Here is a 19,538-nt window from a genome sequence, read left to right on the forward strand (position 1 = left end):
TGCCTGGGTGGCTCAGTGGTTGAGCATCTGCCTTCAGCTCAGGTCGTGATTCTGGGGTTCTGGGATCAAGTTCCACATTGAGCTTCCCATTGAGCCTACTTCTCCCTGCCTATGTCTCTGCCCCTCTCTCTGTGTCTCTCATGAATAAATAAGTAAATATTTTTTTTTTAAAAGAAAATATACACTGAAATATTTAAGGGCAAAAGGCTACGATCTACATAACTTACACTCAAATGTTTGGGGGAAAAATTATAAAATATTATATATGTTTACTTACACACACACACACACACACACACACACAGAATATAAAACAAATGGGAAAAAGATAGGGATCCCTGGGTGGCTCAGTGGTTTAGTGCCTGCCTTTGGCCCAAGGCGCGATCCTGGAGTCCCAGGATCGAGTCCCGCATCAGGCTCCCAGCATGGAGCCTGCTTCTCCCTCCTCCTGTGTCTCTGCCTCTCTCCCTCTCTCTCTATGTCTATCATAAATAAATAAATCTCTCTCTATGTCTATCATAAATAAATAAATCTTAAAAAAATGGGAAAAAAATAATAAAATAAAACAAATGGGATGCAAAGTTAACAGTAGTGAATCTGGCTAAATGGTATTCCATCCACTTGCATATTCTTTTTTTTTTTTTTAAAGATTTTATTTATTTATTCATGATAGTCACACAGAAAGAGAGAGGCAGAGACACAGGCAGAGGGAGAAGCAGGCTCCATGCACCGGGAGCCCGATGTGGGACTCGATCCCGGGTCCCCAGGACCGCGCCCTGGGCCAAAGGCAGGCGCCAAACCGCTGCGCCACCCAGGGATCCCCGCTTGCATATTCTTTGCAATATTCTTATTCTTGTAACTTTTCTTGAAGATTGAAACAAATCCCAGGTAAAAGATAAAAATTATTTTAAAATTTTCTGAAAATTTTGCTAAAGTCACCAGCATGAATCACATCATCAGTTAAGTTATCCATCCTTACTCCTGAAGCTGGCTATATAAGGTACGAAAAAGGGATGACAGGGAAAAGAAACTAAGTAAAACAAAGATGAGAACTTACTTGGAGAGAGAATATGGGGACAGAAAGACAACACATTTATAGTTTCACTACCAATATTATATATTTGAATGAGAAGTTACAAATTATGAAATAGAAAAGATCTCTCCATGTTTATTGCAAATGCCTTTTTTCAGCAATTGTGAACCAGCTCTGATACCAAGGACAAAATAATGTAGTATTGGCTATCATATATCATGGCTGATTAAAATTACCGCAACATTTACTGAATGCCATGTGCCAATGTAATCATTACATTCTGCTATTTATTTCTAAAAGTTTCTAAAGCAGGATCTAAACCCACACTTTGTCTTACTGTGACCATTATCCTACCGTAACCACATGTTCTCACCTTTGCATGTTTCACAGAAATAATGCTTACATAGATTATCCTGCTGATGCTGAGGGTGCAAAAGACAATATAAAAGTGACTTCCATTATTGAAGGTGAAGCCTGGTAAACACCACCCTACCCGTCAGGTAGATTGGCAACAGGAGATAGGCCAGTGGTGGGCTCTTTACCCCTTTATTAAATAAACTCTATTATCTCCTTTACAACTTACCATTATACCTATCATGTTATTAAGAATGAACAGAGGAGGGTGATGTTTACAGGGGAAACAGTAACGAGCATTTAGCACAAAGGCCGGACAGAGCAAGAGCTTAATAAACATTGGCTATCACCTTTGTTATCATCATTATTACTGGTGGAAGACAGCAAGAAAGGTTCTTCTCATGCATAATTATGTCAGTATCACATAGGCCATTTTGACATATGTATCATTTATGTTACACTGCCTTTTAATAAACTTAACTTCAGGGTTCAGGGGCTGTCCCTATATTATTTCAAAGAGCATATAATTAGAAATTAGAAGTTCTAGTCCATAATCTATCTACTTGAGCTTTGATTTACTTTAAACTCTTCTTCCTTAGCTATTTTTCCAAAAAGCACTGGTAAGCACTGAAAACTTTTTCCACTTATATTTAATATTTGTCTTCAAACACTGACAATTCGTGATATGCAGCATGCTTATCACTAATAAGAAGTTAGAATTCACTCAGTCCCTTAGATCTTAGTGAAGGTAAAGACAAAGAGTAGAACTAGTAGAAATAATATTATGGGGCTAGCCTCAAGGATTATGAACAATTGTAATACTAGGCACTGAGGCTACACATCTCAAAGCCTGGCCCCATCTCCTACCTCGTGTGAATGTAAACAGTAGAGGTTACTCTACCAAAGAAAGAAAGAAAGAAAGAAAGAAAGAAAGAAAGAAAGAAAGAAAGAAAGAAAGGTTAAATACATTTGTATTACCTAAAAAGATGGGTAAAGGCAAATTAGTAGAACTCCATTTGAGTATATCAACAAAGTGATTAATACCATGGATCCAGACAAGATGAGAAGAAACAGATAAATTCCCAGTCCTCCCATGTATATAGTAGGTATTTGATAAATGGCTGTTGGCTGAATGAATTTGGGAGAAGGATAAAGAAACAGGTAGGATAAAATATAAGAGGGAAGTAGAGAAAAAGTCACATGGTGGGGGAGGAAAAGTGTTCCCTTTTTGCTAATTCTAATACCTGCAAACCTGCTGGCCCCTGACACCTTCTAACTGACCATCCTCTGGCATTATTATTTAGTAAGGATCTTGGGTTATACATGGCCCAGGCAGGTACCACCCATCTCTTCGAAAGAGCTGAAAGCGTGTGTGCATGCGCACACATACATACACATCACTACCACCACTTGTGAGAAAGAGCCACAAATCAATGCCTAAAACACATGAACCCGAGTGAGTCTGAAGAAACAAAAGACAGAATCTCTGCCTGCAGGAGAGTTTACAAACCCATATAATTTGCTGGGAAATCACACCAGAAATCTAGACACCACCCCACCACCCACCCCTCCCCATCAGTGAAAACAGATTCTGCAAAGGCTTAGCTCTCCCAAGCTAGGAACTTATTTATGTCAAGTGAATCTTTAAAAAAAAAAAAAAAAATGCTGATGAACCAAAAAGAAAATACAATGATGCTGAATATTTTGTTTTATCTACTGCACCCTCTTCCCCCAGGGGTGTGGGGAAACAGTCAAGCAGGCTTATAATTTCAGGAACTTATTCTTATTCAAGGCTGCCATGCTAAGAAGAAAATTTAAACTAGGAATCCAAAGTCTAATTTCAGTTTCTCAACTAAATATAAAATGACATTGGGTATATCTTTCTTACCAGCTGCTCAAAAAAAAAAAAAAAAAAAACCTTTGTCCTTGGGGAGAAAGTTTACAGTTTGGTACTTTCTGCAGATTATAGGAATATTCATCTTTTCTAATTAAATTTTAATATCCTATAGGAAAAGGAAAAGGATAAGTTATGAAGAAAGAAAAAAAAAGTTATGAAGAAAGGGTAGTCAATAGGGGCAAGCAGTCTAAGTAATGGGAACTAGAAAAAAGTTGTGAAGGAAGTTTGTTGGTTTTTTTTTTTGTATGTGTGTGTGAAGGAAGTTTTTTAAAGGTAGTAGATAGCTCTATCTTTGTATCTTCTCAGAGTTTCAGTGGTCAGCATCATGGCTCTGATGACAAGGCAATGAAAGCAAACTGCCTCCAAAAGTCTTTGCACAAACAGCTTCTACCCTAATTCAAAGCCTCTCTCTCACTTGTCTGCTCACCCTGAGTCCACTCATGTCCCCTACTATCCTTCCTTCACAGAAGCCAGAAGGATATTTTTAAACTGACCACCTCCTGCCACTCCCCTGATCACAACCTTCTATGGCTTTATGCTGCTCTTAAAATACAATCCAAACTTCTCTCCATGCTCCACATGACCAGTGAAGACCTTACAAGTTCCTGTGTGGTCCAGTCTCCACCTACCTCCCCAGTGTCCCCAATGTGCTCCCTTTAGCTCTTAAAGTGCTTCAAGAACTTCCGCACATTAGCACTTCCACACTTGCTCTTTTCCTAACACCTGAATACTCGGCGCCTAGCACAGCACCTGGCACACAGTAATTCCACAATAAATAGTTCTTGAGTGAGTGGATCAATGTTTCGTTAGAATGGCTCCATGGGATGATAAAGACTTGGATCTAGAATTCATTACCTTTATAAGAAACATACTGTATGAAAAAAAAAAAAGAAAAAAGAAACACAGTGTATGTCTGTATAACATATGTGTGTATTATAGACACATATATAGAGCATATATACGTATATATCATGGGTATGCGTGTACATGTGTTCTAAACAGAATATTCTATACTGATAAATTTCTTTTTTTTTTTAAGATCTTATGTATTTATTCATGAGAGACAGAGAGAAGCAGAGACATAGGCAGAGGGAGAAGCAGGCTCCCTGCAGGGAGCCCGAAGTGGGACTCAATCCAGGGACTTCAGGATCACAGACCTGACCCAAAGGCAGACACTCAACCACTGAGCTACCCAGGCATCTCTATACTGATAAATTTCTATTTCAATTTGGTACTACTTTTATCAAATGCATCTGATGCTGGCACACAAGTCTTTCTCCCTCTCTGAATTCAGTGTTCTTGCAACCATAAATAGTATCCACATATCAGTGTTGTCAAGACCACAGGACATGTAAGTCTGCAAAATGCACACAACCCTCCAAAACTCAGTGATGAATGAACTGCCATCTAGGGAGTTTGAATTTCAGTTAAGGGTCTCAAAGCCTTGGCTGCAGTCCACAGCTCCCATAGAGCATGAGCATTCACCTTGCCTTATAGGTAAGGCAGTGTCCCACCTTGCCTTAGAAACGTCAACACTGGAAGGCCAGTGCTGTTTCCCAAAGAGAAGGAAGAATAAGTATCCTATTGTTCTGTAGCTGCCTAACAAAGTACACTGAGGCCCACTAGTAACAATCACAAAAGAGAGTTGGCTCTGCTTTTTCAGGATCTTGTGTGCCTCCAATAGTCTCTGTGCTGACCATGTGCAAGAAGGGTAAGTAATCTTAGCAGTGTCCCCGCTTTGAGCAGCTCTGGCCAAAACTCTGAGCTTATATTGGGACACAACATTAATAAAGACATCTCAGTCGCAACTGGAAAGGCACAGGACTGCTATTTTTCAGCAAGGCAAGTTTATTTACTCCCACAGGAGATAAACCAGCATGGCCACCAGGGAGAGCCTGGGACAAAATGTACTTGACCTGCGACAGATAAACCAAAAGCCTGGAGTCTGAGAACAAGCTAAATCTTCTCCTCCTCTCAGTTCAAGTCACCATACATCATCTTTCAGAACAAAGCAAAATGTAAAGGACCTGCCATATGCTGAAAGAAGGCCTGGAGAATACAGGCAGTTTTGTCAGCTCAGCAAGGCAGAGTGGGGCATGCAAGCAACCTCAAAATCTAAAAACGGTACTACCACCGGTAAATCACCCGGGGCGGGGGGTGGGGGGGTGGAAGAAAGTCTATCACTGTTCACTGCCTTCATTTCCCTACTTATGACTTTAAGAATTATCAGCATACTGAATATACTTACATTTTAATTACTAAATGCATACAAAATCTAAATCCTAAACACACGGAAAAAAATTATTTGGTAATTAAGCAAAACAAAATTGAGAATACTGGTCACTCAGGAGTCAACTCCTATCCTCATCTCCTCAGAGAGATCATTATTAAACTTGTCAAACTAACATTATCCACACTTGCTTTGTTTTTTTTCTCCCAGCAGCTATTACTACCTGAAATTGCAATCTTCATTCATGTTTTTTCTCTTCTTTCTCTCTCAACCAAAAGAATAATATCTTTGCCAATCTTACTGCTTTATCCTGCCTGGTTCAAGAACTATTTGATTGAATACAGAAGTTAAAAAAAAAAAAAAACTGAAAGAGAAGAACAAAGCTGGAAGACTAACCACTGATCTCAAGCCTTATAATAAAACAATAATCAAGACCATGTGTTATTGGCATATGGACAGATAAATAGATCAATAAAACAGAATGAAGTCCAGAAACAGACCCACATATAAATGGACAACAGATTTTCTACAAAGGTGCAAATTCAAAAAAGGCAGTCTTTTCAACAAACAGTGCCAAAACTGGATATCTATATGCAAAAACATATACATGTATATGTGCACATACATACATATCTCCATACCTCACCACATACAAAAATGAACTCAAAATGTATCATAAACCTAAAGCCTTTGAGAAAACATTTGAGGCCTTGGGTTAAGCAAAGATTCCTTAGCATGATCCATTAAAAACAAAAACAAAAACAAAAACCACTGACGGGTGCCCAGCTGGCTCAGTCAGCAGAGCCTATGGCTCTTGATCTCTGGGTTGTAAATTCAAGCCTCATGTTGGGTGTAGAGATTACTTAAAAATAAAATCTTTAAAATTAAACAAAAATAAAAATTGATAAACTGGGCTTCATTGAAATTAAAAACCTCTGTTCTTCAAAAGACACTGTTAAAATGATGAAAAGACAATGGGACTCAGTCAGTAAAGCATCTGACTCTTGGTTTCAGCTCAGGTTCATGATCACAGGGTCCTGGGATCGAGCCCCATGTCAGGGGCTCTTTGCTCATAGGGGTCTGGAGAATCTGCTTGAGGATTCTGTTCCTCTCCCTCTGCCCTTCTCCCCACTTAAGCTCACTCTCTCGTTCACTCTCTCAAATAAGTAAATAAATCTTAAAAAAAAAAAAAAGAGAGAGAGAGAGAGAGACACCTCAGTAGCTCAGTCAGTTAAGTATCTGCCTTTGGCTCAGGTCATGACCTCAGGGTCCTGGGATGGAGCCTCAAGTCTGGCTCCATGCTCAGAAAGGAGTCTGCTTGAGATTCTCTCTCTCCCTTCCCCCCAGCTTGTGCTCTCAAATAAATAAATAAATAAATAAATAAATAAATTCTTTAAAAAGAAAACGATAAAAAGACAAGTCACAGATCAAGAGAAAATATTTACAATTCTGATAAAGGACTTATATCCAGAATAAAGAATTTTTTAATCTTAACTAAAAAAAACTAAAGGAAAATATTTTATCAAATAGACATGTCACCAAAGAAAATATACAGATGGCAAATAAGCATAAGAAAAGATGATCAAGGGGATCCCTGGGTGGCTCAGCAGTTTGGTGCCTGCCTTCGGGCCACAGCATGATCCTGGAGTCCCAGGATCAAGTCCCACATAGGGCAACCTACAGGGAGCCTGCTTCTTCCTCTGCCTGTGTCTCTGGCGCTTTCTCTCTCTCTCTCTCTCTCTCTCTCTCTCTCTCTCTCTCGATCTGTGACTCTCATGAATAAATAAATAAAAGCTTAAAAAAAAAAGATCAATATCATTAGTCACCAAAGAAAATACGAATTAAAACTACAATGAGGGGATTCCTGGGTGGCTCAGCAGTTTGGCACCTGCCTTTGGCCCAGGGCATGATCCTGGAGTCCTGGGATCAAGTCCCACATCAAGCTCCCTACATGGAGCCTGCTTCTCCCTCTGCTTCTCTCTCTCTCTCTCTCATGAATAAATAAAACCTTAAAAAAAAAAAAAAAACTACAATGAGGGGCACCTAGCTGGCTCACTCGGTTAAGTATCTGCCTTCAGCTCAGGTCATCATCTCAGGGTCCTAAGATCCAGCTCCCTACTCAATGAGTTGTCTGCTTCTCCCTCTGCTCCTCCTCTCATCACTCATGCTTGCTTGCTTGCTTGCTTGCTTTCTCTCTCTCTCAAATAAATGAAATAAAAAATCTTAAGAAAAAAAAAAAACCCTATGAGGTACCGTGACACACCCACTAAAATGGCTACAATTTAAAAACTGACCATACCAAGTGTTGCCAAGATGTGGAGTAACTATAACTCATATGCTACTGGTGGGAATGTAAATGGTATAACCACTTTGGAAAACAGTTTGGCAATTTCTGAAAAAGTTAAATGTACATTGACTGTATGATCCAGCCATTCCCCCCAAAAGGTATTTTAGTAAATACTTCTTGTGCACAAACATTCACAGCAGCTTTGTGATAGCCAAACTCCACAACATCCCAAACGTCCATCAACAGGTGGTCAGATAAACAAACGGTAGTTTGTAGTACAGCCATACGATGGAGTATTACCAAGCAATAAAAAAAAAAAGAACTTTTTTTAAAAAAATATTTTATTTATTTATTCATGAGAGACACACAGAGGGAGAGACAGAGACACAGGCAGAGGGAGAAGCAGACTCCATGCAGGGAGCCCGACGTGGGACTCGACCCTGGGTCTCCAGGATCACACCCTGGGCCGAAGGCAGCGCTAAACCGCTGAGCCACCCCGGCTGCCCAAAGAAATGAACTTTTTGATATGCACTACAACATGATGAATCTCAACATAATTATGCTGAGCATAAGAAACCAAACATAAAATTCCATTTATATATAAAATTTCTAGGAATTGCAAATTAATGTGTAGTGACAGAAAGCAGAGCAGTGGTCACCTGACAAGGAAAGGATTAAAAAGGACATAAGGAAATATCATAAGGGATGATGCATATGTTCATTATCTTGACTATGATAGACGGTTTCGTGATGATTATGCATGTGTCAAAAAAACAAATCGCACACTGAAATATATGCAATCTATTGTGTGTCATTTCTACCTCAATAAAGCTGGTCAAAAATAAAACAGACCTGCAATCTGAAAATAGAATAAATAATTCCCAATTATAAGCATTATGTTTACAAGCTGACTTTTAAGGTGGCACACATTTCCTTTCAATAATATAGGAGGGCCAAAGAAAAGGAATGATCTTTGCCGCTTACAGCTTTGGCTATACCCCTAGTTCTCCACTCCTACACTAACAAGCTGGACAATGTAGGGTCTATTACTACCCGGCCCCTTCCCCACCCCCAACCCCCAGTCTTTTTGTCTCCTAAAGAAGCAGATCCTTACTTGTCTGGAAAAGCAGACACAAGTAACAAAAGGTTCAATGACTATTTGACAGATTAAAGAATAGACAACTGTTTTATTTAAAAGCTCCCTAAAACATTAGAACATTTGAGGCTATACACTGTCCTGTTGAAATAAAGTTATATATTACCCAGATCTGTAAGCACTTGCCAACAGACCTGTCCAAATCGCTCAATTTCCTAAGAGTTCTTGGTTTTCTTTTCTCTCCCCCTTTTCATTCCACGAATGAGTAACGTGCAGGTGTGTTTTGAAAAGGCATTCCTAATATTTTAAAAATTCTCTCATTCAAATAACCCCAACAGCTTGAAATAGTTTTTCAAATGTCTAGGACAGTGACCATAACAAGACAATAAAGGAAAAGGCCAAACAACGGATCTTATGTGTGAATCGTATATAAAGAGTGGCAATACAAAATAACAAGATCATTATCTGAAAACAATAGGTCACACTACAGTTCAACAACAAAATAAGGCTCACAAACGATTAACAACAGTTATAAAATAATAATAGCAACATGGTGATTAAAAGGGGAGGGGGGAGATTCTGGCTCCACCACTAATTGGTTGAGTGGCTTCAAGCTAGCTGCCTAACTTCTGAAAATCAGTTTACTCATCTTTAGAACCAGGATAATAGTAATAATAATAACAAGAGGAATAATTTCTCTTCTCTTAAGGTTATAGGGAGGATTAAAGATGTTTGGCTTACAGTAAGAGCTAAATAAACGTTAGCTATTAGAAGTGTTATTACTACCCCGAACTTCCAAAGGATCTCATCAATTCACTGATCCCCCTTCTGATTCTTGGGTGCAAATCCTGACATTCACTAGCATGTAACTTCTGAGCCTCAGTTTCCACATCCGTAAAACGGAGGCAATTAATGGTACCTGACTTTCCAAGCTGTGGTTAAGGATTAACTAACTAGAGACACAGCTCCCCTCCCTCCCGTCTCCCAAAGCGAAGACCGCGGAGGAAGGAAATACTTCTAATAGCAGCAGATACAGTCAGTTTTTCCATTTCTGGCACGTGAGGGGTGGGGGGGGGAGGTGCAAAGAGCCACAGAAAGGGGTCAAGTTCCTGAGTGCAGCCCCCAAAGGCAAGCGAGAGACCGAGTGACCCAGAGCGGCTCGACCGTCGGGGACCCGGCCTGCGAAACTCCCTCGGCTCCCCTCCCGCGTCCCGGGGCGAGGAGCCTCCCCCAGCGAGCGGGGTTATTTCGGAATCACCATGAGGCAATTCTCATGAGGCAATGGGTCAGGAATGCGGCGCCGAGCCGGGCCGCTGGCGTCCGCCGTTCCCCGGGCGGCTCTACCTGCCCCGGTCCCGACGGGCATCCCCAGGGCTGCGAGAGCCGGAACTCGGGGAGGCAGGAAATGAATGGGGACCCGAGAGGTGGGGGCGCGGCGGTGCCGGGCCCCCGACCCCGGGAGGGCGAGAAGTTGGGAGGGAGCCGGCCCCCGCGACCCCCGGGACGTCGCCCGAAGCCCGGCCGGGGCGCCCCCTCCCGGGCGGGGCTAATCGAATGCGGCGGGGGCCGGGGCCGAGGCCCGGGCCGGGCCCTCGGGGCTCCTCACCTCCGCGATGTCATGTTCCTCCCGCCCTCCGGCTCCGCGACGGACCCGCTCCTTGCTCAGGCTGCTCCGGGCCCGGTCACATCGGGCTGGCCCGAGGGAGGCCCGCTCGGGACCGGACGCGGGGGTAGAGCCAGCCGGCCGCGCGCAGACCCCCCCTCCAGGCCTGGGGATCCCGGAGACTGTGCAGCCGCCCCCCAAGCCCGGTTCGCTCCTCCTCCTCCCCCGCCTATCCCGGCCGGCGCCGCCGTGACGTCACCCCGCGCGACGCCCGCCGCCACTTCCTGCTCTCGGTCGGCCTGGCACTGAGCGGCGGCGGGTAGCGGCCGTGCGGCGGCCCCGTGGAGCCTCCGCCGCGACGCCGTCGGCGGCGCACCCTCCCCCGCCTGTGCGCCTGGGCTGCGGGGCGCGCGCGTGCACGAACCCCTCGCGGCCGCTCCGCCCTGTCCGTTTCCATCCCGGCCCTGATTGCCAAATCGGATTTCCATTCATTTCGTCCCGCAAAGCGCCGCTCCGCTCGCTGCTCGGCTGTCTGACCTCACCGTGGCCGAGCCTCTGAGCTTCAGGGTTCGCCCTCTCTTCGTTTCTGTGAAACGAAGACAGGAGCTGTATTCTTTTCGTGGGATTATCGGGAAGATTAAATATGCAAAATGCTTAGACCTAGGCCTGCCCTATTTCATAAGGGCTTTGTGATTGTTACCTGGGTTACCATTATAATTAAACATCTGTTGAAGGCTTTCTCTCTTTTAGGCACTGTTTTAAACGATGGGGATACGAAAGGAAAGAAGAAAGAAAGAAAGAAAAGAAAGAAACAAAGAAAGAAAGAAAAAAAAAGAAGAAAGAAAGAAGGAAGGAGAAAGAAAGAAAGAAAAGAAGAAAGAAGGAAGGAGAAAGAAAGAAAGAAGAAGAAGGAAGGAAAGAAAGAAGGAAGAAGAAAGAAAGAAAGAAAAAAAGAAAGAAAGAAAAGAACCCCACACAACTATGGGAGTACAGTAGTGAACTGAACAAACAGAGATCCCTGCTAAAATACTGAAGACAATACTGTACTTCCATCCTCCTTTCTTGTCGTTTCTCCACACCCCTCCATATTATTGCTTTTTTAATTTATCTGCGAGAGAGAGAGCACAAGGAGGAGGGGAAGAAGGAGAGAGAGAATCTCAAGCAGACTCCAGTACTGACTGAGTGGTGGGCTCTGGGTGGGGCTCCGCCCTGGCTCAACCTCCAGACCCTGAGATCTGGACGTGAGCCCAAACCGAGAGTCTGCAGCTTAACCCACTGTGCCATCCAGTCGCTGCTATATTATTGCCTTCGTAGTGTACGAATTCACTGAGGAGGACAATTGGAGTGTAGATCTGATCCTGGAGCAGTCAGTGGTAATAACTGGTGAATAGCATTTCAGGCGTAGGGAGAGGCAGGTGCAAAAGCCCTAAGGCAGGAGGCTGCCTCCTGTATCCCAAAAATTGTAAAGAGGTCTCTGGCTGGAGCACAGGTGGAGGTGGAAGGGGTGAAGGGAGAGCAGTAGGAGATGAAGTGAGAACACCATAGAGATGATCTAAGGCCTTTTTTTTTTTTCCTGAGGGGGGGGGAGGGAGAAGGAGACTCCCTGCTGAGCAGGGAGCCCTATATGGGGCTCCATCCCAGGACCTGAGGATCATGACCTGAGCCAAAAGCAGATGCTTAACTGACTGAGCCACCTAGGCACTCCCAATTTTTTTTTAAGATTGTATTAGTTTATCTATTTGAGAGAGAGCATGCATGAGAATAGGGTAGGGAAGGGATAAAGGGAGAGGGAGAGGCAGACTCCCTGTTGCAAAGGGAGCCTGATGCAAGGTTCTATCCCAGGACCCTGAGATCATGGCCTGAGCCACCCAGGCACCGTGAGATGATCTAAGGTCATATATATAGAGAGAGACTATTTAAATGAATGATAAAATGGAGAGCCGTTGAAAGATTTTTAGCAGAAAAGGAATATAATCCATGTTTTAAAATGTAAAGTAATAAAGTAAGGGTACTCTGTGAGAATCAGATCAAGAGGACAAGTCTGGAAACAGACTAGTTCAGAATACTACAATGCTGTAATATTCCAGACTAGAGATGATGGTGGTTCAGACCAGAATGAGAAGGTAGAGCCTTTACCTGATGAATGTCCTTGTAACTCATTAAAGGCCACAGATCTAGTAAGTGACAGTCAGAATTGAACCCATGTCTATGTAGCTCCAAAATCATTTTTTTCCTCCCAGTGCTCCCACCTCATTCCTATAAGAGAATCCTGATATATTTTTCTCACTGCTTCAGCCTTGGTGATAAAAAAAAGGGGGGGGGCATCTGGGTGGCTCAACGGTTGAGTGTCTGCCTTCAGCTCAGGGCATGAACCCAGGGTCTCAGGATCAAGTCCTGCATAGGGCTCCCCAAGAGAAGCCTTCCTCTCCCTCTGCCTATGTCTCTGCCTCTCTCTCTCTCTGTGTCTCTCATGAATAAATAAAATCTTTTTAAAAAAATCCTTACAGGGAAGCCCAGGTGGCTCAGCAGTTTAACGCTTGCCTTTGGCCCAGGGCCTGATCCTGAAGACCCAGGATCATGTCCCGCGTCAGGCTCCCTGCATGGAGCCTGCTTCTCCCTCTGCCTGTGTCTCTGCCTCTCTCTCTCTCTCTCTCTCATGGGCCTGCTCTCTCTGCTGTGTGTGTCTCTCTCTCTCTCTCCCTCTCTCTCTCTCTCTCTCTGTGTGTGTGTCTCTCATGAATAAATAAAATCCTTAAAAAAATAAAAATAAAAATCCTTACAAAATTTGTTTTTAATATATGTCATTTTAATTTATGTAATAGGCATTCAACAAGCAGTTGTCGTCCACCCTGTTTCTTTCCAGACCCCCTCAATTCTGGGCGTCTAGGCCAAGTGTTATTGACTCAAACAACATCTAACTGATCTTATTAGGCCTGCAGGCTTGCCCTTTCCAACCCATTCTTCATCCACCAGAATAATCTAAAATGCAAAACTAGGGATCCCTGGGTGGCGCAGTGGTTTGGCGCCTGCCTTTGGCCCGGGGCACGATCCTGGAGACCCAGGATAGAATCCCACGTCAGGCTCCCAGTGCATGGAGCCTGCTTCTCCCTCTGCCTGTGTCTCTGCCTCTCTCTGTATGTGTGTGACTATCATAAATAAAAAAATAAAAAATAATAAAAAAAAGATTTAAAATGCAAAACTAGTCACTCCCTACATTGAATACTTCAATGGCTACTCATTGCTTTGAGGATGAAATTAACAAAAAATTTTAACCACCTAGTCTGGGGACTCCTGGGTAGCTCAGCAGTTTAGCACCTGCCTTTGGCCCAGGGTGTGATCCCAGAGTCCCTAGATCAAGTCCCACATCAGGCTCCCTGCATGGAGCCTGCTTCTCCTTCTGCCTGTGTCTCTGCCTCTCTCTGTGTGTCTCTCATGAATAAATAAATAACATTTAAAAAAAAACTACCTAATCTGGCCCCCACTTACTTCACCAGCCCCTCTTCTCGCCACTCTATTACCCAGCTATGCTCAATGACCTTCAGTTCCCCCTCAATATATCATGCTCTTGCACAGTCCAGGCTCTCTACACAATCTGTTCCCTCTCTCTCTAGAGGGTTCTTTCTGAATTCCCACCTCATGAACTCTAGTTAATGCCTGAAATCTCAAACTAGAGGTCATCTCCTCTGGGATAGGAAGACTTACCAGATTCTCCTGGTCCAGGTTAGATGGTCCCCAAACACCTATCCTAGCTTAGAACTAAACACACAGTCAACTCTAAGACACATTATCATAAGTTCTTGATCTGCAAAGCTCAGCCTGTCTGCCTGGGTGTCCATAGGGAAGTCACTTGACTTCTCTTGTGTCTCAGTTTCCTTCTCTGTAAAATGGAGGGATCACCATACTACTACATAGGGTAGGTGGTGAAACATGAAAGATTTGTTGTTTATGAAGTACTTAGTGCTGGGCAAGTAAGGACTTGCTAAAAGCCGGTTATTATTTGTCTCTTTTCCAAACTAAACTGTAAACTCTTTGAATGCAGAAACCATTGCTTCCCCAATCTTTCCTATATCTGTACATTCTGCTGTTGGAATGATCTTTTTGAGAGTACAAATCTAATCATACCATTCTCCTGTTCTATGGGGGAGTTCAAAACCTTTAGCAATAAATGAAAACCTCGCATTAGCACATCAGGCCCTTCTAAATATGAACAATGCCTACCTGTTCAGCTTCATTTACTCCCACTCACTCACATAATCTGGCAGTTTCCAAAGGCCTCCCTGTCTCCCTAAATTTAGTTCCTTCTTTCTGGGAAGGAACTAAATTTCTTTAGTTCCTTTAATTTCTTTAAACCCATCTCCAACTGGAAAACTAAGCATCAGGCAAGATTCAGCTCTAATTCAATCAGTTCCACCAGGAATCATTCTCTGCACACACCCCTGAACAACTTCCTGAGAATAAAATAGAGACCCTCCCTCCCTATGCTTTGGGGGCTGCCTATTCATCCCTCCATATGCCCCCAACACAGTTTAACATCATTGTTGGTTGATTCTTCTGTCTCTTCCCTTACAAGTTTCTTTTAGAATAAGCTCACTATCTTCCTCACCTTTATTTTACATTATCTTTAAAGTAGGCTCCACACCCAATGTGTGGCTTGAACTCACGACCCTGAGATCAAGAGTCACATGTTCCACTGACTGAGCTAGTGAGGTGCCTCTTTCTTCATCTTTATATGCCCAGAGCCTAGTAGAGTACCTGGTTTAGAATAGGCTTAAGAAATGTTCACTTAGAAAAAAATATTCATTTAGAAATACTTTATTTTTTAAGATGTTATTTATTTATTCATAAGGGGCACAGAGAGAGGCAGAGACATAGGGCAGAGGGAGAAGCAGACTCTCCGCGGGGAGCCTGTTGTGGGACTCCATCCCAGGACCCCAGGATCACACCCTGAGGCGAAGGCAGACGCTCAACTGCTGAGCCACCCAGGTGCCCCCACATTATGTATATTATATTAACTGTGTGGGTAGGAGTGAACATGAGCCTGGAGTCAGATGGGCTTCTGAAGCCAGCAGGCGATGTATGTCCTCTTACATTCAGTGGAAAGGATAGCCTTTGAGACCCTTGACCAAGGAAAGGTCCAGCTACTGACACTCTGGGAACAGATGGACTACGGACTCCAATTTGCCTCTTCCAGTAAATTCTTCAGCATCTCTCCATTCGTATTCTCCTGGCCAGCTTCTACACCAAGTAGGATGCTGCTTACTTCCTCATCAACACAGCCTCATTGCTCAGTGTACTGCTGCCTAAGTTACTCCGATTCCCTGCAGTTCATCTCTTTGGCATCAACAAATACTGAGGGATGAGGATGGGGATAACACCAGACCAAAGGGATGTAACATCCTTTCTTTCTCCCCATTGTCCTCTATATCTTGAAAGCCTGAGAACTATCTAAACTTTCCCAAACTCCTAAGAAGAGAACAGATTGGAAAATGGGGCTCTCTGGGCCCAGCCCTGCTAAGAGGATTTATCTGAATCAGTAAAGGTGGAAAGATCAGGCCAAATCATTCTCCCTCACAGCAGGAACCCATGTTTAAGCAGCTTGTTTGATTGTTTTTCCAGATCTTCCACCCACACCAGCTTCCAGCTCTGTTTTGCTGTGTATTTCCCTTATAATAAAGATAATTTTGGGATGCTTGGTGATTCAGTGGTTGAGCATCTGCCTTCCGCTCAGGGCATGATCCTGGAGTTCCAGGATCAAGATCAAGTCTCCCATCAGACCCCCTGCAGGGAACCTACTTCTCCTTCTGCCTATGTCTCTGCCTCTCTCTGTGTGTCTCTCATGAATAAATAAATTAAATCTTTTTTTTAATTTTTTTTATTTATGATAGTCATACAGAGTGAGAGAGAGAGAGAGAGAGAGAGAGAGAGAGAGAGAGGCAGAGACACAGGCAGAGGGAGAAGCAGGCTCCATGTACCAGGAGCCCGACATGGGATTCGATCCCGGATCTCCAGGATCGCTCCCTGGGCCAAAGGCAGGCGCCAAACGCTGCGCCACCCAGGGATCCCAAATTAAATCTTTTTTAAAAAAGATAATTTTGGGGCACCTGGGTAGCTCAGTTGGTTAAGTGTTTACCTTCAGCTCATGTTATAATCCTGGGGTCCTGGAATCCAGACCCACATCGGGCTTCCTGCTCAGCAGAGAATCTGCTTCTCCCTCTCTCCCTCTGCCCCTTTCTACTGCTTGTCCTCTCATGCTCTCTCTCTCTCTCTCTCTCTCAAATAAATAAATAAAAATTTTTAAATAATTTTTTTCAAAAAAGTGAGTGTACATATGCATATAAAATCACAAAGATGTATGTATCTTTGACTTAATGACTTAATTTTTTCTCTGTTTTTTTTAATTTTTATTTATTTATGATAGTCACAGAGAGAGAGGCAGAGACACAGGCAGAGGGAGAAGCAGGCTCCATGCACCAGGAGCCCGACATGGAATTCGATCCCGGGTCTCCAGGATCGCGCCCCGGGCCAAAGGCAGGCGCCAAACCGCTGTGCCACCCAGGGATCCCTCATTTTTTCCTCTTAATGTATCACAAATATCCCTAGACCAGCATTATTGTCCAATACAACTATAATGTGAGCCATATATGTAATATTAAAAGTTATAGTATTCACACTTAAAAAAGTAAAAAGTCGCGAAATCAATGCAAATATATTTAATCCAATATATCAAGATATTATTATTCAAACTATAATCAATACATACAAAAATTAATGAGATATATATTTTTTAAGATTTTATTTATTTATCATGAGCGACACAGAGAGAAGCAGAGACATAGACAGAGGGAGAAGCAGGCTCCTCCTGGGGAGCCTGATGCAGGACTTGAGATCACTATTTATTATTTTAGAGAGAGAGGAAGACAGTGCTCAAGCAGGGGAAGGGGCAGAGAGGAAAGGAGAGGGACAAGCAGACTCTGTGCTGAGCAGGAAACCCCAAGTGGAGCTCCAGGCAGGGCTCCATCTCATGACCCTGAGATCATTACCAGGGCCAAGATTAAGAGTCACATCCTCAACTGCCTGAGCCACTCAGGTCCCACTGAAGGAAGCATTTAATATGAAAGAACTGAAGCTCATTTACAATAAGTAAGTTATCCAATGTCACACAGACACATTGAATCCTACCTCTTGGTGCCACAGAAAGACAGAAAATCAGCAGGCAGTCGTACTACACAGAGGATACTGACCTTATAACCTGGAGTTCACTTGATATATGATCTGATGATAAGCTTCTGCATGTGATATTCATAAAATGTGGATGATATTGACAACATTGATAATACCTTCGTAAGTTAAGGTCAACATAGTGATTCACTCTTACTCAGTTTCTCTAAAGTGTTCATGGAGGGGGCACCTGGGTGGCTCAGTGGTTGAGCATCTGCCTTTGGCTCAGGTCATAATCCCGGATCTGGGGATCAAGCCCCACATCAGGCTCCCTGCTCAACCTGGAGTCTGCTTCTCCCTTTCCCACTGCTCTTCCCTGCCCCCTCCCGACTTGTGCGTGCTCACACTCTCTCTCTCAAATAAATAAATATAATCTTAGAAAAGGGGGGGGGGGCGGGGCGGGCAGTCCAGGTGGCTCAGCGGCTTAGCGCCTGCCTTCAGCCCAGGACGTTATCCTAGAGACCCGGAATGAGTCCCACCTCAGGGTCCCTGCATGGAGCCTGCTTCTCCCTCTGCCTGTGTCTCTGCCTCTCTCTCTCTCTCTGTCTCTCAAGAATAAATAAATAAAATCTTTAAAAAAAAAAGAAAAATTTGCTTTGTACTTAATGAAGCACTGTGCAAAAAATTTTTTTTTGTTAAAGATGTTTATTTAGGGACGCCTGGGTGGCTCAGGAGTTGAGCGACTGCCTTTGGCTCAGGGCGTGGTCCAGGGATCTTGGATCGAGTCCCATATGGGGCTCCCTGCAGGAAGCCTGCTTCTCCCTCTGCCTGTGTCTCTGCCTCTCTCTCTCTCTTTTGTGTCTCTCATGAATAAATAAACATCTTAAAAAAAAAAAAAGATGTTTATTGGGCAGCCCGGATGGCTCAGAGGTTTAGTGCCGCCTTCAGCCCAGGGCATGATCCTGGAGACCTGGGATGGAGTCCCATGTCAGGTTCCCTGCAGAGAGCCTGCTTCTCCCTCTGCCTGTGTCTCTGCCTCTCTCTTTGTCTCTCATGAATAAATAAATGAAGTCATTTAAAAAAATAAAAAAAATTAAAAAGATGTTGTTGTTTGTTTGTTTGTCGTTGTTGAAAGAGAGCCAGCATGCACAAGCTGGGGAAGAGACAGAGGAAGAGGGAGAAGCAGACCCCCCCCCCAAAACCGCTCCATTATTAGGGAACCCAACATAGGGCTCAATCCCAGGACCTGAACCAAAGGCAGATACTTACCTGACTAAGCCATCTAGGCACCCCCAAGCACTGCACAAATTTAAAAGTATTTTAAATATGACAAAAAGAGGTGCTTGATAATAACATTTACTTTATAACTAATATATTGACAATATTTTGTCCAAGGAATGAACAGTAAATTTTGCAGTACCACAACAAAACACAAGAGGGGGTTCATTTATGTTTTTTATTTTATTTTTAAAGATTTTATTTATTTATTCATGAGAGACACAGAGAAAGAGGCAGAGACACAGGCAGAGACACAGGCAGAGGGAGAAGCAGGCTTCATGCAGGGAGCTGGATATAGGACTTGATCCTGGGTCTCCAGGATCACACCCTGGACCAAAGGCAGGGGCCAAACCACTGAACCACCCAGGGATCCGTGTTTTTTATTTTCAATTTTTTTTTTATTTTATTTATGATAGTCAGAGAGAGAGAGAGAGAGGCAGAGACACAGGCAGAGGGAGAAGCAGGCTCCATGCACCGGGAACCCGATGTGGGATTCGATCCCGGGTCTCCAGGATCCCTGGGCCAAAGGCAGGCGCCAAACCGCTGCGCCACCCAGGGATCCCCGTGTTTTTTATTTTAATGGCAGGTCATTTAAATATTTT

General features: G+C 43.5%; 1 protein-coding gene across 1 annotated transcript in view; it reads right to left on the bottom strand.

Annotated features, from left to right (window-relative positions):
- The window catches only part of PTPN11 (protein tyrosine phosphatase non-receptor type 11), an 85,956-nt gene extending 75,248 nt beyond the window's left edge, over positions 1-10,708 (bottom strand). The window contains exon 1 of the mRNA XM_055322455.1: positions 10,504-10,708. Coding sequence (XP_055178430.1) covers positions 10,504-10,517 — 14 coding nt within the window. The 5' untranslated portion in view covers positions 10,518-10,708. The remainder of the gene's footprint in view (positions 1-10,503) is intronic.
- Positions 10,709-19,538: the final 8,830 nt, after the last annotated feature.

This window comes from Nyctereutes procyonoides, unplaced genomic scaffold, assembly GCF_905146905.1.
Source record: "Nyctereutes procyonoides isolate TBG_1078 unplaced genomic scaffold, NYPRO_anot_genome, whole genome shotgun sequence".
NCBI classification, from domain to species: domain Eukaryota; kingdom Metazoa; phylum Chordata; class Mammalia; order Carnivora; family Canidae; genus Nyctereutes; species Nyctereutes procyonoides.